Source organism: Pseudomassariella vexata (assembly GCF_002105095.1).
Source record: "Pseudomassariella vexata strain CBS 129021 chromosome Unknown BCR38scaffold_10, whole genome shotgun sequence".
Taxonomy (NCBI): domain Eukaryota; kingdom Fungi; phylum Ascomycota; class Sordariomycetes; order Amphisphaeriales; family Pseudomassariaceae; genus Pseudomassariella; species Pseudomassariella vexata.
Window position 1 is genome coordinate 1,770,055 of NW_024467965.1, and position 21,707 is coordinate 1,791,761.

The 21,707-nt window shown below is 48.4% G+C and overlaps 7 protein-coding genes across 7 annotated transcripts; 3 read left to right on the forward strand and 4 right to left on the reverse strand.

Annotated features, from left to right (window-relative positions):
• Positions 1–1,707: 1,707 nt before the first annotated feature.
• BCR38DRAFT_38335 (uncharacterized protein) lies at positions 1,708–3,118 on the reverse strand. The gene is made up of 2 exons (XM_040857441.1): positions 2,373–3,118; positions 1,708–2,318 (listed from the first exon to the last, which is right to left on the reverse strand). The coding sequence occupies exons 1-2, from the start codon at positions 2,807–2,809 to the stop codon at positions 2,024–2,026; spliced, it is 732 nt and encodes a 243-aa protein (XP_040713765.1). The 5' UTR covers positions 2,810–3,118; the 3' UTR covers positions 1,708–2,023.
• Positions 3,119–4,688: 1,570 nt separating this feature from the next.
• Positions 4,689–5,877, forward strand: BCR38DRAFT_459488 (glycoside hydrolase family 43 protein; the record flags this gene model as incomplete). Its single annotated transcript, XM_040862293.1, has 5 exons — positions 4,689–4,712; positions 4,768–5,010; positions 5,063–5,219; positions 5,272–5,303; positions 5,365–5,877. 5 exons carry the CDS (start codon positions 4,689–4,691, stop codon positions 5,875–5,877), a joined length of 969 nt encoding a protein of 322 aa, XP_040713766.1.
• Positions 5,878–7,387: 1,510 nt separating this feature from the next.
• Positions 7,388–8,103, forward strand: BCR38DRAFT_347229 (uncharacterized protein; the record flags this gene model as incomplete). The annotated part of the gene is made up of 2 exons (XM_040856324.1): positions 7,388–7,505; positions 7,559–8,103. The coding sequence occupies 2 exons, from the start codon at positions 7,388–7,390 to the stop codon at positions 8,101–8,103; spliced, it is 663 nt and encodes a 220-aa protein (XP_040713767.1).
• A 3,985-nt stretch (positions 8,104–12,088) lies between these two features.
• Positions 12,089–13,438, reverse strand: BCR38DRAFT_440893 (glycoside hydrolase). The gene has a single exon (XM_040860735.1). It carries the CDS (start codon positions 13,231–13,233, stop codon positions 12,400–12,402), a length of 834 nt encoding a protein of 277 aa, XP_040713768.1. The 5' UTR covers positions 13,234–13,438; the 3' UTR covers positions 12,089–12,399.
• A 22-nt stretch (positions 13,439–13,460) lies between these two features.
• On the reverse strand, positions 13,461–13,831 carry BCR38DRAFT_440894 (uncharacterized protein). Its single transcript, XM_040860736.1, has one exon. The coding sequence runs from the start codon at positions 13,753–13,755 to the stop codon at positions 13,543–13,545; it is 213 nt and encodes a 70-aa protein (XP_040713769.1). The 5' UTR covers positions 13,756–13,831; the 3' UTR covers positions 13,461–13,542.
• A 517-nt stretch (positions 13,832–14,348) lies between these two features.
• Positions 14,349–15,754, forward strand: BCR38DRAFT_440896 (uncharacterized protein). Its single transcript, XM_040860737.1, has one exon. It carries the CDS (start codon positions 14,847–14,849, stop codon positions 15,564–15,566), a length of 720 nt encoding a protein of 239 aa, XP_040713770.1. The 5' UTR covers positions 14,349–14,846; the 3' UTR covers positions 15,567–15,754.
• Positions 15,755–17,086: 1,332 nt separating this feature from the next.
• On the reverse strand, positions 17,087–18,209 carry BCR38DRAFT_396759 (pectinesterase; the record flags this gene model as incomplete). The annotated part of the gene is made up of 2 exons (XM_040857656.1): positions 17,087–17,539; positions 17,591–18,209. 2 exons carry the CDS (start codon positions 18,207–18,209, stop codon positions 17,172–17,174), a joined length of 987 nt encoding a protein of 328 aa, XP_040713771.1. The 3' UTR covers positions 17,087–17,171.
• Positions 18,210–21,707: the final 3,498 nt, after the last annotated feature.

The window sequence follows — 21,707 nt, forward strand, 5'->3', positions numbered from 1 at the left end:
TAACCTCAAATCGGGGCCCGTAGGATGTCTGAGCCTCCTGCGTAAGGGATGGCGGCTATCCAGTTTGTGTAATCTAACAGAAGCCGCATAGAGTTTTGCGTCGAGTGCGATTTCTGCTGGCGGTAGTGCCGCTTCCCGTTGCAGGATCGGTATTGGCGTGGTCCTATATACAGGAAGCATGGCTCTCATTGCGGTATTCTGCGTTCGATCCATTTGGTCAGCTAGGGATTGGACCCGGTTTGAGATAATGCGTCCATTCTTGTTCTGTCTGGCAGACGGCCACCATGCTTCCGAGGCGTAGAATTGCACGGGGAGCACGCACGCGATTACAGCTTGACGGAGTAGTCGTGTTGGGGCCCCTCTGATTGTGTTTCCTAACGACCGGAGTCCGTTAGCAACCTGTAGAGCTTTAGCTGAGACGAATTTGACATGGGCCTTAAAGCTAAGCTTTCTATCGAAGTAGACGCCTAACCACCTGAGTGCAGCACCGATTTTGATGGGTTGAACAGTGTGGATCGTTCCATTCTGTTGCGTAGTGGTAATGGGTGGGTTTGCATCTCTCCCTCTTCTTGTGAAGTGTATTAGCTCCGTCTTGTCGGGGTCGAACGTGATACCCTCAGACATGCTCCAGTCGAGTGCTGCTTTCCACTCTTCGGCCAGTATAGTGCAATTTTCTTCTAGGGAACTAGAGCTTGACAGTATAGCTATGTCGTCCACGTAGCCGAATCGCGAGCGCTTGCGTCCAGGTCTGCAGGTGCCCAGCTTAAATAGGGGCTCGATATATAGAAGGAGGAGGATCGGCGAGACGGGCGATCCTTGCGGAAGTCCACATTCGAGGTCAAAAGTGTCTCCGGTTTCCCCGTCTAGCCGTATTCTCCCCTTCTATTCTTCGTGATCCTACCGGGGTGGCTCACTGGCTCACTGCGTGATCCAGTGATCCGTCACGTGACCTTCTCTAGTCGGTCCGTCCTTCTTCCGTTCCTATCTTCTATCCTTGTTTCCGGTCCTTTCCTGCAGGTATCCACCTAAGGCCTGCCAACGGGCCTATTCTGTGTTGATTAGGAACGTGGTTCATAACACCTTATAGCTAGGTAGTCTCTCTACCTTTTCGTAGGAGAATACGTCTAGGTACGTGTATAGTTCTATAGGTACCGTTTCTAGTATATACCCCGGGACCGACGTTGCCCTGGGATAAGCGGATAAGTGCGGAACCTGACTTTTATCCTGACATTATGCACTTTAGCTGGGTTAGTCATCCGCTGCAAGTGCGTATGCTTTCCAAAATATATTCATTTTATCAAGTTCCGAAAACATACCTTCATACAGCAGAAGGTATAATTAATTTGTTAGTAAAGTGTTGTGTTACAATTCAGACAACAAGGCCTAGGTAAGACGCAAGTGTTGCAGAAAGGCACCGGCTTCCATCTTTGCGCAACTCATGCCAGGTCACCCTGGGCGCATTTGCCGTGACATGTTGAAGGCAGGAGGCCTGACTAACTGTCAAGGCAGTATGAAGCTCAACCAAACGCTCGACCTAACCATCTTGAAATCGCGATGAGATCCTCTCAACACCACCTTTATTGACCAAGCAAACTCTGCTAGACCCGTAATGCGCATATAAAAGCCACGTCAACCTTCTGACCTCTTATTATCCTACGCTTACAAAATCATACGCAGTCAGTGTCTGCCGCTTTTGTTTCATGACCAATGGTAGAATTGGTTGGCCACCCGGCGGTGCAAGAGATCCTCGGAATGACAGAACAGGCTAAGCGCTTTCCAGGTATCTCCCAACGTTTAGGGCTTTCAGAGTGGAGAGAGACGTCTTGCGTCGTCTCATGAGATTCCACTGATGTCGGGTTCAGTTAGCAGTTGTGAAGACGGCTTGAGCGTGGCCTGCCTGAGGAATCGGTCTTACACGCATAGCTGACTTCGAAATACTGGACTGCGTGACGATCATGAGGAACTCGGCGCGCTGCAAAGTCCCAGCTCTAATGACTATGACAAAATAACGTGAATTTCCATCCTAGTTTCTAGTCGAACCAGAAGCTGGTGTATGTAAGCCAGTCGATAGTTCCTCAACTGGCTGGCCAAACTTGTGTGAATCAAGTCCTGGGTACATCCGGTACTTAATGTTGTCTTCAGCAACATGTATGGGGACCGTAGATTCCGCACCGCCAGTGAATGGTCTCTTGGGAGGTTTCCCGTTATTCGTGTTCTGCTTCTGTATAGCGAGAATCAACTCTTGCACCCGCAGGTCCTTCTTCTTCCTGTCCACTTCGACGGCAGCTCTCACGAAGAGAGTGAAATGCAACGCTCTGCTGTACTGTTAGCCTATATCGTCTTTTCGTTCCAGACCATGATGAACAACTCACGTCAATAAAGATAACAACACAGTAGCCACCGCCTCAACCTTGATCCATGCCAAATAGTTCATCCAGTAAAGAGCTTCACTGCTGTGGTATGCTTCAAGATATCCTTCAAACCCCGTTCCACCGAGTAGACCCAGCCACATCACGAGCTCGACTCCGATGAGCACAGCTGGTTTGATTCCTCTCGCTCGATCACGCCGCGTGCAGACAGTGATGAACTCGGCCGCGTTCCATGCGATAACGAAGACACACGGTATGATGACGACCAATCCCGTGAAGCTGTAGCTTAGTGAGAGTGCGATGCCCAGGCATAGCGCCACAGCTGCTAGGACTGTGCTGCAGGAGCGGATCCATATCTTGACTGTCACCCAGCGCTGGTCATGGCCTACCATGGGCGTGTTTGGTATTGCACTTAGGTTGTTCCTGACGCGGCTCTCCATGGCCAGGAGCAGCAAATACTTGCACAATGACGAGATCTTTCTCAGGGCGTCCTTACTTATCCGAAGTAGGACGGTATTCGGTGTTGATTTGCTGTCCAACGTCTGTCGCCATTAGGGTAAGCTGTCGCGTCGTTCGACTGTGTCGTAATACTGAAGTTCAAAACATCTGGACGTCTGGGAAATCACGAGTGTGCTTATGCCAAGTCGCTGTGCCGTAAAAGCAAGTTTGCAAGGGTAACCTTAGGCCACGTTACTCAATGCGGTATGACGTCCCATTAAAATGGATGTGCCATTGACACATCCCTTTCGTGATTGGGCATAAGGGAAGATGATCATTTACCAAATACGGCTCTACGTGAGTACAGTACGAAGCCTCTGCCCAAAAGTATACGAACTGGCAGGGGCCCCCTTCAGCCGTGTACTATGGTATCAGCCCAAAGTTTTCACCCCCTTATCAAGTACCAGTGGACCACTGTCAAGGTAACGCTATACTGATTCTTGCCTAGCCTACTCATGGTAACGAAAAGGTACTTCCACCTCTGATTCCAACTTGCTGTTAACGCGTCCTAATTATCGCGTATTCAGCAACTACAATGGTGTTACGAACCGTTGGCCCTAGACCAACATTACAGGCCCGTTGGCAGGCCAGGTGGATACAGACGCTAGGATCACGGGATCCCGCATCGGAGAAAGAAAAAGACCGATAGGTCACGTGACCTACAGGGGTGGATATGTGGATCGCTACATATCCAACATATCCAAGTGCGGATCAGTGAAGGAGAGACAGATATATAAGGGACAGGACTCCCAGGCATTTCATAGATAAACAGTCTCTACTTCAGTGATCAATCTAAGCATCAATCTAACCCATTGGTGAGGCAAACTGCCTTGACGACTCTATTCCCAGTTACCCTACTTGAATACTTCAGTTACCCAGAGCCCTATACTCCATACGTCAAACCCCGATATTATTGCTTGAGGACTCCGCAGCAGGACTTACTTACTAGCACAAACCCTTACAGACTCTTTAGTGGTTTACGCAGCTAGACTATTAGAGGTTTCGTTACATCTCTTAAGCCGCGTAAAATTCTCTCACATAGTATCGAGGTTTTTGTGAAGGTCAACCCTCGCAGACTCACTACAACCAGGTGACTTACAGCTGGAACACCTGCCAGGGCAGTGCCAGATGGGAAGCCAATCATAACCCCTGCAGGAGCCCCGCCAAGCGTGGACGACTTAGTCGCGCTCCCTCAAACCTAAGTTGTCATCTTCTTTCCTTCGCTCCTTAGAGTAGAATCTTCGTCGATAGCACCTAATCGAGGTCTCTACCAATGCGATGCAACCCAGGTCGTGACAGGGTGTGGGGAAGGCTGACAGTCTATTGATAATTACCCTTCAGACTGAGTACACTTCGCTATGTGTCGTATCATTGATAGTGCGGTATATCGCGGATTGTCTCTCTCACTGCCAAATAATCATCCCCTCTACCAGTCTAGTCGCGGCTCCGGTAGCCCCGGGCCCAGACTTCATGGAGATCACGAGGAGCTTAAGATGGGGTTAGGTTTTGTAGAAGGGTAGTATTTCCCCACACTCACTTCGTGTTGATTGATGGAATAGAACTTTAGCCTCAACTGCCGAGACGCTAAAATCCAATCACAGACGGACTTCACGGCAAGCCACCTGAATCCAAGGTTTTGTCTCCGTGTTACCATTTCGGACGTAGCTATTGACCTTATATAAGTCCACGAAGTACTTCAGCGATGGAGAATTTGGTCGTGTTTGGGGTTTGAAGCTGGTAATTATTCTGGTTCTGACTTTATTTTGCATCATCGTTGTCAAATCTCATTATTTTCTCTACCATGTTCTTTGCGTTCGCCGCATGGTTATTCCTGACTTCGGTCGTGTTTGCTGACCCAATCAGCATCAACAGCAGAAATGCCGGAATAACTTCAGAGAAGCGAGCCGACTCGAGCTTGGTGGGATATCTCGGTGCCTTCTTCCTGGGGGCGGACCCATACGTCTACTTCTACCTCAGCAATGGAAACGATCCCTTATCTTTCAAGGCCTTGAACCAAGGTCAGCCTGTGCTGAAGCCGACGAAGGGAACGGGTGGTGTGCGCGATCCGGCGATTGTCCAAGGTGGAGGTTCTGAGGCAGGAAAGAAATGGTACATCGTGGGTACTGACCTTGATATTGGAAAGGTGCGTTACAAGACTTCATTGGGAAGATTTTGCGAATCTAATGTGTTCTAAGACAAACTGGGATGCATCGCAGCGAACCGGCTCTAGGGGTATCTTTGTGTGGGAGAGCACAGACTTGGTCAACTGGGTCAACGAACGACTAGTCACAGTTGAGGATGCTACAGCCGGGATGGTCTGGGCTCCTGAAGCAATCTGGGATGCTTCTAAGGGTAAGTTCGACACCCAGGTCTTTGAAAGAGATGGTAATGCTTACCTCTGCAGGCCAGTATCTTGTGCATTGGGCGTCTAAGTTCGTAAGCAATCCCAGCACTGGTCCCCTTTCAACTGCCAGAGCAGATATCTAACTGGACACAGTACTCGGCTTCCGACACGAGTCATACAGGCACACCTTCGAATATCCGCATTCGATATTCCTACACTAGCGACTTTAAGACATTCACTGCACCTCAAATTTACATCGACAATTCGCCTACTGACATCATTGATCTTGACATCCTCCCTCTCGACAGCTCGGGGACCAGCTACCTCCGATTTATGAAAGACGAAACCGCAAAGACAGTTTTCATGGAGTCTTCTACGAATGGGCTGTTCGGTAGTTGGGTACGAGCGGGTGGGAACTCAGGGATTATTACTTCCCAAGTGGAGGGACCTGCCGCGTACAGAGATAATCAGGTTGAGAACAAAGTCCACGTCTTGCTAGACTTTTATGGCGGTGATGGGTATCGACCATACGAGAGTACTGAACCCAAGTCAAACCAGTGGACTGCAAGCAGTCGGTCGGCTTTTCCGACGAATTTGAGGCACGGCAGTGTGTTACCGATCAACCAGACTTTGTATAACGCCTTGAGTACGAAGTGGGGATCGTGAATGATGTTAGCACCACATCCAGATACGCATTTTCCAATGTTTTTGTAGCAAATGCAAAAATCCTAGAAATATCCACATTCATGATGAGCCTGATTATTGGCCTTTGTTGAAAAAGGGTTGAGTGAAGGTTGAGTTCGTCAATAGTCAAATCAATGCAACTCACAATGGATTATACTGAAGCAATCTTCCTCGTTGATCAATGTTTTGGTTGATACATGTCAGAAATGCACCCCATACAGATTTCAAGAACTTTTCCGAGATTCGCGACTTCAAGCTGCCAGGCGCTGCTGTGAAGTGCAAGATAAGCACCTAGGTACCTAGAGCCAAGTCGTGAAGAATACTGAGATGCTTTGTGGGTCTCCACTAACCCCTGTTTAGTTAAGTTCTCCATATACTAGAGCATCTACCTCCATTCATCGAGTTGCCTTTGTACATCTCGTCGTCTGCCGTGTGAGCCCGTGTTTATGTATCATTGGTCTGCATAATTTCTGGCATGTTAGCCTGAATAATCATCGTAATGCTGTATCAGACTCCGTCTCCTCTTCACATAAACTGCCCTTATGCTTGGAGTTGGTGCCTTTGCAATTGTCTGATTCAGTACCGGTAGTGGTCATTTGGAGGTAAGAATTCTCACGTTTTCATGAAGTGTCTAAGGAATGAAGGAAAAAAAAGAAAAAGGGACATCATCCAGGCAGATAAATCTTAGCGTTCCATTTATAGCATTGCTTCGTTACAGTCAATATTGGAATTAGTATCTGCCACAATGATCCCCCGTGTCCACAGCGAAATGAAATCACTTACATGTATTCTACAGCTGACATGAGCTTGGATCGGGTTAGTAACATGCATTTTGACCCGTTCTTTGCTATAAGGAACATCAAAAGATTGGACTGGACTGATTCACTCGTGATGGCAAATGATCCCGAACTTATTAATTGGAATTCTAGCTTAGGTAAATAAGTCAGCCTCGTATTGTGGCACAACTACGCATCATTTTGACCATTAAGTTGACCGGGACATCCTCGCGGTAGTGGATTGATTGGATTAGATAATAAATTTATTATCCTTGTAATTACCAGGCAGAGCCCCTGCCCAAAGTGCCGGTGTGAGTTACCCCAGGTCCACTAATGCCCAAGTGGATATATGCTTGCACAACGTGGAAGCCTCAGTGCTTCTTGCAAAAGCTGCTCTCATCAGATTGTTATCAACCAATGATTCCATATTGTCAATGAGGTTGAGCCATCATATTTCCTGTATAATACTATGGGGAAGCTACTGAAGGAACAGGATTTAAGGACTCTCATCTATAAACATTAGAAGTGTCCGTGATCCACGCTGCTCCTCTTCCCACTCTCTCACTTCCGCATTTGGAAATTGCCTGCCCCACAATGCCCCTGACAAAATCCTGAGATCCCTTTGTTGAACGATCCTCATTTTTTTCTGCATGCTGAAAATATCTGAGTTCTAACTTTGCCATGTTAGTTAGACATACTGGATTTTCCTAGATAAGATGCCTTACAGACCACCAACTAAGAAGCTGACGGCGCATCAGTACTTCTACATCTTCATCATCGATGGCATCGGCGCGGCGATACTATCAGGCGCAATCAACTTCGGCATTGCCTACTGTGAGCTGAACCCCCATCTCAAGGCAGGAATATAGAACTGACAACGTCCATAGTGATGTATATCTACTCCCTAGAGAAGGATGAGCCCGTCAACCTATTCCAGTTCCCCAACACGCTTGCAGGCGATGCAGCGCTGACCATTATCCTCCAATGCATTATCACCTGGCTCATCGAGCTCCTTCTCGTCAACGGGGACCTGAAAGAAGGGCGTGTCCAACCCATTGGTGTCGTCACTGAGCCAAGATCACGTTGGCTGCGCTGGTATCTGTTTCTTGATATCAAACAGGACGATGAACGCAGCGGTGTGGCAGATTGGTCTCGGTTTTTCATCTCACAAGTGCTCCGTGCCTTCCTACTTTCCATTCCGTCGTTCGTTTTGCTGTGGGGGCCTTCGGTTGGCATTATGACCGCATTCGGAAATCGTGACGGGGGCGACTGGACATATCACAATGCTGCCAACCAGTGGGTTCCAGTCGTTTTCAAGGGAGTTCTTGGTGGTGTGTTGGGCTTCATCACAACGCCTATCATTACCGTCTTTTGGCTGATGCGGGCGGGTTGGGCAGTCCAGTATGGCGAGGAGAAGTATGGGCAAAAGTAATTCACATATTGTAGGAATTATTGGCATGCTTTTTTTGATCGCTGTTTAGGACTCCACTTTAGTGTGTTGAGATAGAGTTCATGTCGCCCTCACCTCACCTACTCCAAGCCTGAAAACGGCGATTCGACCCGCTAACGTCCCACACCTACATCCGGGACACCCCCACATGTGGGACGCCCTAAAAATGATGCTGTATATTATAACCATTAACTTCAAACTTTTTTTACACTTATTCTAATGCGACTACAATACAGCTTTCACCGTCACTAGGGTTTTCAGACTCGCTAGACTCATCTGTACTATCCTCAATTTCACCAGCCTCGATTTGAGCCTTCCAAATAGCCTTGATATTAGTAAACTTCGAATTTGGGCTCATCTTGACCTTCCTCCGCTTCCTAGCCCTACTAGCCTCAAGCTCTGCCTCTATTGCCTCAATATTTCGCTGTGCGTCAGCTAATTGGTAGTCCTTCTCATCAAAGCCCTTTTGAACTTTCCGAAAGAGTAGCCGCTGGGTATTTGGATCACTATCAAGCTTGCTGAATAAGCTGAGTTGATCTTGGAGCTCATCTCTCCTCTTAGGCGTTGACCAGGCTACTGCTGATGTCTCTAACGCCCAGTCCTGACTACCCTTACTATCAGAGTACCCTTTGCAAGTCTGACTAGGCTGTCTGATTGGTGCTGACGTATTCTCAAGGAGCAGGGGGCTCATAAGGGGTCTAGCTATGCTCGAAGGCCAGAGACCAGTATATTTCCATCCACTCATAATGTTCTTAGCGGTCAATGCTGCTAGACGTGCCTTTCTATAGCAGAGGAGAAAGTTTCTCTTCCCTACGACAGTAGTAGTATCCCATCGGTCAAGGTAACCAAGCTCCTTCCCATAGGCTGCCTTGAGGGGTCCAAAGACTGACTGATCGAGAGGCTGGAGAACGTGGGATGTGTGTGGCGGCAAGAAAAGCAAGTGTATCTTGTTTATGAAGCAGAGGTACATAAACTCTGTCGTTTCGTGGCTACTATGCCCATTTAGGATAAGTAACCTAGTCTCTTCAGGGTCCTCTGGTTGAGTCAAAGGAATAAAGATCTTTGCAGCCACTCAATAGCCGTAGAGTCTGACGTCCACCCATTCTCTGTTGCTGTAAACCTCCAGGCTTCGTATGGAGTCAAGTCTAGAGGAAACCACTGCTGCTGGACAGACTTCCCCTTGTATATCACAAGTGGGGGTAGTGCAGTACCAGTCGCAGAGATACACTCTAAAAGAGATGTCAAAGCTCGAGATCCAGGCTGTTTCTTCCGTATAGAACGAGTCTCAGATGATCCTAGAACAAGACCATTTGATCCTCTACCTTCTAGAATACCTGTCTCATCCATATTGTATCGATTCGAGGCCTTAATAGCTTTGATCTCAGGGATAGCGAGGTATTTGAACCATTGCCTGATCACATTAGCTGAGGCTCCATTAATACGCTGGGAATCGATAGCTCTGCTTCTCTGGACCTTGACTGAAGGGTTACTCTTGATAAAAGCCTGGACCCAGTTCTTTCCAAGTGGTTCGGTGTCTCCGTGGATCTGTAGGATACGCTCGGCGAAATCTTTGAGCTGTTGATGGGTTGGTGGGAGGCCTAGGGCAGCCTGGATTCGAATCCATTCAGCCAGATGAGATTCCTGGGCTGTAGAGAGCCTCTGGTAGTCAGCGAAGGCTATATATCTTGACTGGGGTCCCTGAATCCGTCGTGAAAGAGTAGACCTTGGAACACCATGCTCATATGCTGCTTTTCGGAGGCTTTGACCGGTAGCTATTGCTTGAAGAGCTCAATACATATCATCTTCGGTATATTGACTCATATTTGTGTACAGAAGACGTACGTAAAATTTCGTAACGATTGAATCGATATTGGTAAAGAAAAAAGAGGTTGAAGTTAGAGGCTAGCGGTGTTGATGAGGCATTTTTGGGTGTCCCGGATGTGAGTGTGGGACGTTACTTCGCACATACTTTCGCCACTAAAATCCTCGTAGGAAATGGGGGTTGGCTGTGTTGCAAATATGACGATGCGTGGCGGACAAATATGCCAATTTCCTCTTGGGTCCCTAGACGCTGAAAAGACACCTTGGTCATGTTGTAAAAAGCTATTGTCTGCCCTTGATGTGAACTTCGCTAAGCAGGGCACTGGTACTGACTCCCTCCCGCAGCTTCTGATAAACCAAGATCGTCACCTGGGTGAGCATAAGCATATACTCATTTATTCTTGTTGCAAATTAGTTTCATTTGGAGGTGCATCAGTCAAAGCGAGAGCTATGCTAGTCAGAACCAAAGCAACAGAACTGATGATCGTTGGCGAAACCTGGACCGAATCCCTGAGGTTTAGAAGGGTTTGAAGAGTCCGTATCCTTGCCTTGTAAAACTGTTCATTTAGTTTGTGCATGCAAAGATGGGTATGGTGATAATGAGTAAAAGGCTTCCGTCACAGGCTTCTGAAGGTGAGGAGATTTTTTATTTTGCCAGATCATCAAAGAGAATCAAGGATCGGTAGTAAATTATTCCAAGTTGTTCTGTTACTTCTAAAGATAGGAATAATCTCACCATGTGAACCTAGTGAGCTAGGGTTAGCATGGATTATTACTCATACCCTCACTATTCTCCGGACTTTGGATGCCAATACTAACCTCACCGGAGACCCTGGTCAGGTAACCTGGTTGGCTTATAACTGCTAAGGCTTAAATAGCTATTTTGACCGTACTGGGGGTCCCTAACCGCCGCATTTTTGGGAAATTTGAAGTTGCTGGAGTTCCTCCTAGCCCTATAGGACCCCTTGTAAGACTTTTCAGCTTGCAAATTTCTACAAAATATCTGGTACTTTGAAATTTAGCTGTTATCTTGGTATTTTTCTGACGCTTAAGCGGCTACCCTTGTACTATAGTGGAGGCTATATTCAACTCCGCTAGTATATTCCTGTCGAATATCACGTGTGTCCAATCGAGTAGTCAGCAGTGCGTAAAATTGTATATGAATGAGGTGTATTCTTGTCTGTGTTCTATTCCCGCGAACTCCCGTTGCTCTGCCTTTTATAGATTCTTTAGAAAATGTCGGAGGTACATTGTTCAGGTGTCTGACCCCTAAGTGGACCGTAACTTTGGTGTTACTTTTGGGAAGAGGGGTTCATTTCGCCGTCTGAACTTTAAGTGACACTAGTCTTCTCTAGTGCCATATTATTTGTCACGACCTGGGTTGCATCGCATTGGTAGAGACCTCGATTAGGTGCTATCGACGAAGATTCTACTCTAAGGAGCGAAGGAAAGAAGATGACAACTTAGGTTACCGGGAAAACACGCGAACTTACTCCTCTTGTTGAGCTTCTGCAAAACATCACTATACAATGTGCCACGGTGTGTGTATAAGGTGATGATACTGCGGAGGCTTCGGCTTCAGCGAGCCAGACCTCTCAGGTAATAGAACTACGGTCTAATACTCAAGTCAGTATGCGGGTAGAGCAAGAACGTTTGGGATAATGGCTCACCAACTATGCGGAAATGGCGGTGTCACCGGTTAAGTGTCTTCTATGACTAACGATTCCTTCTTGCCTTTTGGGGGTGTTCGATGCATTGGACGACATTCGAAATTTTGAAGAAAGCAAGTAATTGTATGGTACTTGAAGATTTTCATCACTATTATAAGCAATTCGGTATCCTGCTAGACCTCATATAAGCGGATCACCGTGGAAGTAATCTGGTGGCTTGCTTGGTCAGCTTATTCATGGCGTGGGTTCCACTGATGCTCAAGTTGCTTTACTATGCCGTCGGTAAACTTCCCAACAACTAACAAATCACACTCATAGCTGATAGATTACCGCGCCTCAGTCGGAATTAAGAAGGGTGTTGAAAATCGTATCGACGACCGCTGAGAAATGCACCTTCAACAGGGTGGTCACCCTGGCATAGCACAAGTCGGAAGAGAAAGAATCAAAACGATGACTTGTAGAAGACTACAAATATCCCTCAGTATCCAGGTTGAAACTAAATTATTGAATACACTATTTGAAAGTGTAATGATGTACTTGGGCTTCCCCGGATCTAGAATGATCTCGAACGTCACGCCGCCATCTGATATCTCGTTTTCCTTGACTTTAAACCGCGTCACGATAAATATGTACAAGAAATGTGAGTAAAGTCTCCGATGATGCCCTCAAGTCTGGTTAGAATTCCAAACCTTGACAAAATCACCTCCGGATCTCCCTGATTACAGCCTCTCTGACTGCATCTTTAGAAGCTTATATTGGCGTCGGTTCAGCCCTGCCTTTGATGCTCTCATTGCCGGGATGCATGGTCTGGGATCGCCGTCGCCCGAGCCGTGGGCACAGGATGACTCAGCGGAACGGACCTTGCATCTTTAATGGGCGTCGGCCCGGGAATGACATAGCTACTAACGCCTTTCGTGATATTCACATTGACACCAGAGTCACTAGGCTGGTACAGCTTCTCGCCCCTGACACCAGCAGGGAAGTCAGCTCCGTTGCCGCTGATCTCCAAATTGATGCACTGCGGATAGTTCTGTGCGCCGACCACGTTCGACGCATTGTGCAAAGCGATGATTTCCGTTCTTAGCACGTAAGATCCTGGTCTGATGCTTGGCGGGATCTCGACGATCCACGAGTTGTTGTTGGCAATGAGAAGATCACTACCCCAGCATCCGCCCACGTAGCCGCACACGCTTGAAGTATTGACCAGGCCTATTTCGTTGATTTTGAACCACTCAAGACTCGTCTTATTAACCCTGTCGCATCCGCTCAAGCCGCATGAAGCTAGATAGTCCATTACGGGACCCTTGTGGGACTGCGGCCAGCCCATCCACTGCAGGTGCACGGTGTCGCCTGCGCTGACGGGTATATGGGCTTGGGCATTTTCGGCACCTCGGTGGCAGACAATGTCGGGAGATTGGTAGGCAGTTTGATTTACATAGCCCTGGTCTGTAGCGGTGGTTGACCAGGCGGCGAGAGGTTGTGCTGAGTTGTTCCCGAAACCTGGACGGGGGTCGAACCCGCTGTAAGAGGTGAGGTTGATGTTGACGTTAGTGATGAAACTATGAGAGGCGGCAATCCCTGAACTGGTCAAGGCCAGAATGATTGACCGTACTGGCGACATTATGAAAGAATACCTCGAGAGTTGGGAAGCGAGCGTTGCGCCGCTTGCGGCTTGGGTGTAAGAAACAGTTAACAGAACTTCCAGCAGCCCTATTACCAAAGATGAGACTGGAAAGAGATTGAGTCGCCAGTGATCCACGAAGCGGGGGAAAAGAGAGAACGAGATTCTGCACACTATTATTAATGAGATATTAAGTAGACTTCATGTGAAGGATAATATGTGATATAGCCTGCATATGAGTGAAACCGCAGATATTGACATGCGCACGACGGCCAATCTTCGCCAAGTTTGGAACGGAGGGCGAAGAAATCAGCAGAACCCTGCTTCCAGAAGCTTTTGACAAACACATGGTCTGATTGCCAAGTATCTTTTACTGATACAATCTGTCGAGTATGTACTTCGTGAGGCGTAAGAGAGCTCAGTTGGACCATCAGCTTGTGTCATTTTCATTCTTTGTAATACAACTGTCAAGACAATGAGAATACTCAAGTCGCCGACTTGACTTGAGTGAACGAACCACATCGAGCCACGGCTGTGCTAGTGGAGAACCCCTGAAGACTTTTCCAGGTTTCAGAACGCGCAACACCAAGGCCTTACTGCAGTACCAGGAGACGGGAATGAGACGTGTTCATATGACGGCAAAATACGGCGGAGATATTCAATTTATGCGAGATGCACTGAAACAACGCGGGGACGTGTTCTGATCACCAGGCGCAGCACTCCCAAGCCCCGAAGCTGCCGACAATACCCTGGTCAACGTTGTGGCGCCGTCTTGGCACAACGGCCACAGCGGGTTTAAGCCACTGGGATGGACGTCCATTGTTGATTTTCGAAAGTCCCAGGCCCTGGTCCGAAGGAAGGGTTCGTGTCACGCGTCGAGACAATCGCGATTTGTTCGAATGTCAACACGTTACGTCAAGCTCATGACGTACTAGAACATTTAGTTGAAGTTTTGAGACACCAATTTGTGCTTCCGTTGTATCTTTAAATTATCCGCAGAATCATCTACGGCACACGCAATGTTTTCAGGCTGGTCTTGGGATCCAAGCCATGTTCGCGCATTGGCGAGCCTCGATGGCAACCTTATGAACCTTGTGTCTCGGGGGCAGAGCACCATTGGCCCACAAGCAACCAATGTACTTCTGAAGCTCCCTGTGCATTTATGACCAAGCTGATTTTGCCACAAGGTCCCCCATGCCGCCAACAAGAGTGGTAATGAGAATGTGGCCTCGCCAACGACTAGCAAGGGAAAGAAGGCTGCTGGGAAGGCAAAGCCGGCCGAGGAGAATGATTCCGCTGAGCAGGAGAAGCCTGTTGAGGAGCCCAAGACAGCTGTCAAAAAGCGCGCTTCCAGGGGCAGAGTCAGCTTGGCCGCCGCCCCTGAGCCTGGAGCCTCTCCAGCGCTCAAGAAATGTGCCTCGACGAGCAAGGCCAGCGCAGCCGCTCCTAAGCCAAAAGCAGCGCCAGCATCTAGGAAGCGCAAATCTGATGCCGGCGCCGAGGAGCCTGAAGGCATCCCAGAAATCGCAGAGGACGATCCGCGCCTTGACGTCGTGGACGAGACATGCCAGCAGATCCGCTCCAAGATCCGCCGCTTCATCGAGTCAGGGGCTATGACCGTGGGCGAGTTCCAAAAGGCCATCGTCGTTACGCCCACGACATATCAGCGCTTCATGGCCGTTAATGGCCGCGATAAGGGAGAGGGGAGCCTCGTGTACCCCCACGCGTCGCGATTCTTCAAGAAGCGGGAATTGCAGGGATTGAAGGCCGTGCCGCCTAAGAAGAAGGCGAAAACCGATGGTGCTGCTGGCGAAAAGCCCAAGCCCGGGGGCAAGACGACCAAGGAGGCGGCGGCTGATGCACTTGATGTTGGCGATGTTCATTTGGATGGTGAGGATACGGGCGATGTTCCCGTTTATGATACGTGTGACGAGATCCGCCGGAAGATCCGCACCATCCTGCGCAAGGATGGTGTCACCCAGGCGGCGTTTTGTCGCGCCATTGCGAAGGAGTGCGCCGCGGAACAGACGATCCAGCCTCGGCAGTTGACCGCGTTTCTGGGAACGAAGGGGGTCACGAACGGGAATACCACTCTGGTGTTCTACGGGAGCTATGTGTTTTTCGAGAAACAGAGAGTCAAGGACAATAAGCCCAAGAGCAAGATGCGATTGCAGATGGAGCAGGTTTGGCAAGGCCCCGATAACGGGAAGGGGCCGGGCAAGAAGGGCATGAATACGGTAGATAACCTTGATGGGCCTTTGTGGATTCGTCATAACGAACGGGCGGTTCAGGATAAGTATGGACGGTTGGAGTTCGTGAAGAAAGGGAGGTAGGTCAAGGAGACGTCACTGCTGGGTCAGGTCACGGTGGGATGAATTTGGTTTCTATATACAAGACGGGGGTTGAAACAGATATAAAAGTTTATGTGGTTCCGTGGTCTATGAGTCGAATCTCCCTTCACAGTGTGCTATGCCGTTTCCAATATCTGCTGACTGCGCATCCTGATAAACCGTCTCGAAAGACTTTTCGCAGGTTCAATAATATCAGATTTTGCCTTCCATGCCAACATCTTGCCAATCGCAGAACCGCACCAGCCCGCTAAGATTATGAACCAAATAAACCAGATAACTGGTAAAGATAATCACTCAAGAAAATACTTACGCCAAGCTAGAATTAACTCTCCATCGGATGAATATATTATTATTATTATTATTAAATACGCCGTAGGCTCGAAGCCCCCGGTACCTCTACAAGTGCTCCCGTATGTCAAACCGTGCCCTAATGGCTGGACTAAATACATACGCTGCTACGTAGGTTCGCTCTATTAGCGACTGCGTTACGTCCACCACAATACTATGTTAGTTCTCACCCTACTAACAAAGTCCCCCTGAGAAGATCGATATTATCCCCATAACCTCGATCTTCTCGGAAGGTACTAAGTCGGTAATCTTTTGTTCGACGCTCGCTCGTTCGCTGTCGATTTGCTTCTTCGTTGCGTTTTCGTCGCCACTACGCTCCACGCTCGGCGCGTGAGCGCGTTCGTTCGCTTGGGGGTGGTGAACACTCTGTTGGAGTCCCGCCCGCCCCCCGTCAATTACCATCGGCATCTCCATGGCTTTGCGCCCTCGATTCGCAAGCGATGCGAGGTCACTATCCGATGTAAGCGCCTCTGAAGAATCGATTGCCGTAATCTGCTTGATGATTTAACGCTGTTCGATGAAGTTATCGATGAATCTCAAAAACCGTCTGCAACTATATCAGATCGATGAATATATAATCTGAAGCCAAAAGCAAGTGTTACCCTTGTTTTCGAGTATAGTCCTTTGGTTAGTTTACTATAATTAACGTAGAAGTTGTAAAGTTTTCAACCTTCTCTATAGTACGGGTTTTTCTAGCATGCTAGCTAAATTAGTAACCACAGTAATAGACTTAAAAATGCACAAGGATAGACTACTGTGATGCGTGCGCATTCCTTTCCCCGTTTTACCAAACCGAAAAACTGAAGACGCAATAATCTGCACTATCCACCTTGGATTCCTCCTGTCTTCTCGTGAATTGTTCACACTTACTGCACAGCGTGCGGAAATTATGTTCTGTCACCTGGTCCCTACTCCGGTTATGCCCTGCTCATCAGCTACCGCCGCCATCGCAGCCAAATAAGACCAACGGAGACACAATCCTGTTCTAAACGCTGAATCTCATGTTAGAGAAAACCTGAAGTTTCCTTGCAGTAGTGATCATTAGATGCGTTGATGACAGGAACTCCTGATGCCACTAAAATTAGAGCAAAGCATGGTCCTAGACTAACCATGCCAAATCATGTCCTTACCAGGACGAATCGAGAACCGCATATGTCCAATTGATCTGCATTGTATGCTGTAGAATATGTACAAGAAAATCGCCGCGATCCGGCACTGAGATAATGTGTAGTCAACGAATCACATGTAGTTCCCGTCGTAGTAACCGGCACTGGTGTAGCTGCTGCCCAAAACAGTGGAGATAGAGACAGCAGAGTCAAGAGTCTCGGCAAAGCTGGCCCGAGTACCTTCAGCACCTTCGCCAGAGTTGTTATACTCGCCAAACTCAACACCATCGGTGCGTTCATCGTCAGTATTCCAGACGCTCCATCCGGCTGAGTTGATGACATCACTCATGGCGCTGTTTTGGAACACGACCCGAGCGTAGACACCCCATGGGCGGCCTAGATAGAACGTACCAGAGGAGCAGGACTCGCCCTCGGCACAGGCCACGTCGCAGTTGTTGAAGACGTAGTAGGTCTCGCCCGAAGAGGACTGACGACCGTTGGCTATAGAGACGTTAACACAGAGTTTGATCGGAAATCCAAGGGGCCACTCACCAGTGATGTAGCCGACCGACTTTGCGAGGACGCGGATGTCGCAAGCCTCGAACCAGGCAGGAGACTCCTGGCCAAAGATGAAGTCGGTAGCTCCTTGGATCATGCAGTTGGAATAGAGCTGGTAACCCTCGTTGGCGAGTAGGGTGTCCTGGAATCCGGTGAAAGCGCAGCCGTAGTAGCCGCTGTCGGCGTAAGCGCTGAGTGCGACGGCCTGGCTACCCTCGCCATAGGCATTCTCGACATTCACATTGTACATCTTGAAGTTGGCAGCGTGGACACGCAGGGTGGCGGTCTCGTCGTTGGAGAGACCGTCGTTCTGGCTTTTGCTAGAGGTGATGGTGGCTCCGTTGCCGCTATAGCTAGCCGTGTCGGTGGTGTAACCATAGAAGGTCAGCTGGGCTGAGCGGTCGTCGACGAGCACTTGCTCGCTATAGGTGCCTTGGTCGATGAATATGCACTGGTCTTCCGAAGATGAAGTGGACAGGGAGTCGACGGCATCTTGAATGCTGTCGTAGTCCCCGCCGCTGGACGACACGGTCAAACAGCCGGATGGGGCGCTTGTGCGGGCAGCAGCGAGCGCCGTGGCGGCGAAGGCGAGACTGGCACCGATGTACTTCATTTTGAGGGTGTTGAACTTAATATGGGTATTTATGAACGAAAGATGGTCACCACGACGAATACCATGCGTATGCGACGAACGCGACAAGTAGAGGATTGATCAAAGAATATTGGGATGTCCAAAGAATGAGCCATATCGACCTAGACTTGGTGGACTATGTCAATCTTATAGATCTCGGCGAGTTCATCACTGTTCATTTGAACGCACAATACCAGACGATCCATATGGCATTCCGGCATCCCGACTCCTCATTTAGGATCTCCACGCTGAAGCCATTGGTGGACCGACCTGGCCAACCTGCCGCGTCGACCCAACGCAACTGTGCTACGAGAGCCACTTGCGTTGTGGCATCCGTATGCAGCAGGTTTGACAGGGGCCTGCGTGTTTTGCAGTTCGTACCCGACAATTTATTCTACGGAACCTCTGACGGAAAGTTTAGACTATTGGTGGCCCTTACCACCGTGTATATTGGTTTCGCTACCATATCTGGCACTGCTCCATAGTGCCAAGAGGCCTTGGCGAGCCCTTAGCCTTAGCGGCCTCTCGCGGCCAATTTGACCGATTCTGGCAACACTGGCAATTCTGGGGTTGCTTTACGTGCTTTCTTTCTATATTTAGTGTATTCTTCAAGTTTGATGCTAACCTCATCGCTTAGTGGCCCAAGATTAATGAAAGATAGCTCGGGAAGGCGTAACTCAGCATTATATGACGTAGAGAGCTATGGTATTACTATATTTACAAGCGTTGAGCTAGCTAGTAGCCTGTTACGAACCGTTGGTTCTAACCCCGCAGGAACAAAGCCCCATAAGGACGGAAAGGACGGAAAGGAACAACTAGGCCCCCGACTAAAGGAAAAGGTCACGTGATAGGGATCACGCTTGGCAGAGTGATCCCCTACTTGGGATCACCAGGAGCGATGTTACACGCAAAGGTGGTCAAAGATTTGTGAGGTTGTAAAAGCATGACATTCTATCTAGTCCTATGGAGCACGAAGGTTGGACTTAATCCCAAAGGGCTAAGTCACGTGGTAACCTTGGTGGTCTTAGCAAAGCCCACCAAGGTTGCCTAACAAGCGACGTGATCCAAGTGATCCAACGAGATCAGTGAAGGAGAGATGGATATATAAGGGACAGGACTCCCAGGCATTTCATAGATAGACAGTCTCTACTTCAGTGATCAATCTAAGCATCAATCTAACCCATTGGTGAGGCAAACTGCCTTAACGACTCTATTCCCGATTACCCTACTTGAATACTTCAGTTACCCAAAGCACTCTACTCCATACGTCAAACCCCGATATTATTGCTTCAGGACTCCGCAGCAGGACTTACTTACTAGCACAAACCCTTACAGACTCTTTTGTGGTTTACGCAGCTAGACTATTAGAGGTTTCGTTACAGTATATCCTACTGACCGCCTGACCCCGTTTCACTAGGTGGTTCCGGGGTTCTACCGGATCGGGGGCGAAACCGGCCCGCCATGATGGCTCTTTGCTTACATAGAGCCTCTATATCTCTAGGAGTTCAAGGTAGGCGAGGAGAACGAAGGGCTTCAACTTGAACCGTTGCTTTCACTACTACAATACTCAGACGGTGATTCTGATTAATTCGGCTGGAGGAAGGGTCTTGGGAATAGCTTCAAAACCAATAGATGCTGGCTATTAAGTGCTGTACGATAACCTGACAAAGCTACCAACTTGTTTCGTTTTAGGTGCGGGCACTGCCAAGCGCCAAATTTCTGGCAAGCCCCTGCTTGACGCACGCCAAGGCACTGTGGCAAGGGGCCCTGGTAGTCTATTAACTCTGTGACAGAGGTTCCGTAGTGCAACATTAATCTAGATGACATAGTGCAGGGAGCAGCAGCACGATGCGCGAACTAACAAAGTGCCATGCTAGCAACGGCAACTGCAAACCGATACCGGATTGTGGGGTGACGATGGAACAAGTGGGAAGACGTCGTTGGTGTAGAAATTGGAAGGAGCTTTGAGAAACGTCATGGAGACCGGGGCTAGTGGGGAATAAATTGCCAGCGGCGATTTTGTTTCATGTTCCTTCTAGCGTTATACAGAACAGTAAACAATTTAGTACCGACAACTTTCGTGCAATACGTAAAACTGTCGGCTCGTCGTGTAATCTCAACAATTTGGACTATCGCCAAGTCTCATTTGAGAAATCGAGGTTCGACTAGGCACCTTCTAGTTCGGTATCGTTCGTACCAAGCGAAATGTTAAGTTGAACTTTAACGGGGTCGGAATCCATATTACTATTACTGATACTTTTGTCGAATGCGCAGTTGACTAGGGGCAGAAAAAGTTGGCCAGGGTTAGGAATTTTGTGGCGCAGCAAAGTTCATCAGGGTCAGAATATTTCTAACCCTGGCCAAGTTGGTGTCACGGTGAGCACAGTTGAAGAGTCAAAACACTCTAATGCACTGTATTGACTTAACGATTCTCGACAAGGAAAAAAAGAGAAACTAAAACAGGCTGTGTCATGACCTGGGTTGCATCGCATTGGTAGAGACCTCGATTAGGTGCTATCGACGAAGATTCTACTCTAAGGAGCGAAGGAAAGAAGATCACAACTTAGGTTTGAGGGAGCGCGACTAAGTCGTCCACGCTTGGCGGGGCTCCTACAGGGGTTATGATTGGCTTCCCATCTGGCACTGCCACGGCAGGTGTTCCAGCTGTAAGTCACCTGGTTGTAGTGAGTCTGCGAGGGTTGACCTTCACAAATCTAAGCATCAATCTAACCCATTGGTGAGGCAAACTGCCTTGACGACTCTATTCCCAGTTACCCTACTTGAATACTTCAGTTACCCAGAGCCCTATACTCCATACGTCAGACCCCGGTATTATTGCTTGAGGACTCCGCAGCAGGACTTACTTACTAGCACAAACCCTTACAGACTCTCTAGTGGTTTACGCAGCTAGACTATTAGAGGTTTCGTTACAGGAAGGCCTCGTACAGTCCAACAAGGCAATCGAGAATGCGCTACCGTAATCCAGGGTATTAATTCGTCCGGCTGGGCTGTAACGAAACCTCTAATAGTCTAGCTGCGTAAACCACTAAAGAGTCTGTAAGGGTTTGTGCTAGTAAGTAAGTCCTGCTGCGGAGTCCTTTAGCAATAATATCGGGGTCTGACGTATGTGTAACGAAACCTCTAATAGTCTAGCTGCGTAAACCACTAAAGACTCTGTAAGGGTTTGTGCTAGTAAGTAAGTCCTGCTGCGGAGTCCTTTAGCAATAATATCGGGGTCTGACGTATGTGTAACGAAACCTCTAATAGTCTAGCTGCGTAAACCACTAAAGACTCTGTAAGGGTTTGTGCTAGTAAGTAAGTCCTGCTGCAGAGTCCTCAAGCAATAATATCGGGGTTTGACGTATGGAATATAGTGCTTTGGGTAGCTGAAGTATTCAAGTAGGGTAGTTGGGAATAGAGTCGTCAAGGCAGTTTGCCTCACCAATGGGTTAGATTGATGCTTAGATTAATCACTGAAGT

Coding starts and splice junctions, on each gene's coding strand:
- BCR38DRAFT_440896 (XM_040860737.1), top strand. CDS start 14,847: ATGACCGTGGGCGAGTTCCAAAAGGCCATCGTCGTTACGCCCACGACA.
- BCR38DRAFT_440893 (XM_040860735.1), bottom strand. CDS start 13,233: ATGTCGCCAGTACGGTCAATCATTCTGGCCTTGACCAGTTCAGGGATT.
- BCR38DRAFT_38335 (XM_040857441.1), bottom strand. CDS start 2,809: ATGGAGAGCCGCGTCAGGAACAACCTAAGTGCAATACCAAACACGCCC. Junction 2,319..2,372: donor GTGTTGTTATCTTTATTGAC/GTGAGTTGTTCA, acceptor CTAACAGTACAG/CAGAGCGTTGCATTTCACTC.
- BCR38DRAFT_440894 (XM_040860736.1), bottom strand. CDS start 13,755: ATGTGGTTCGTTCACTCAAGTCAAGTCGGCGACTTGAGTATTCTCATT.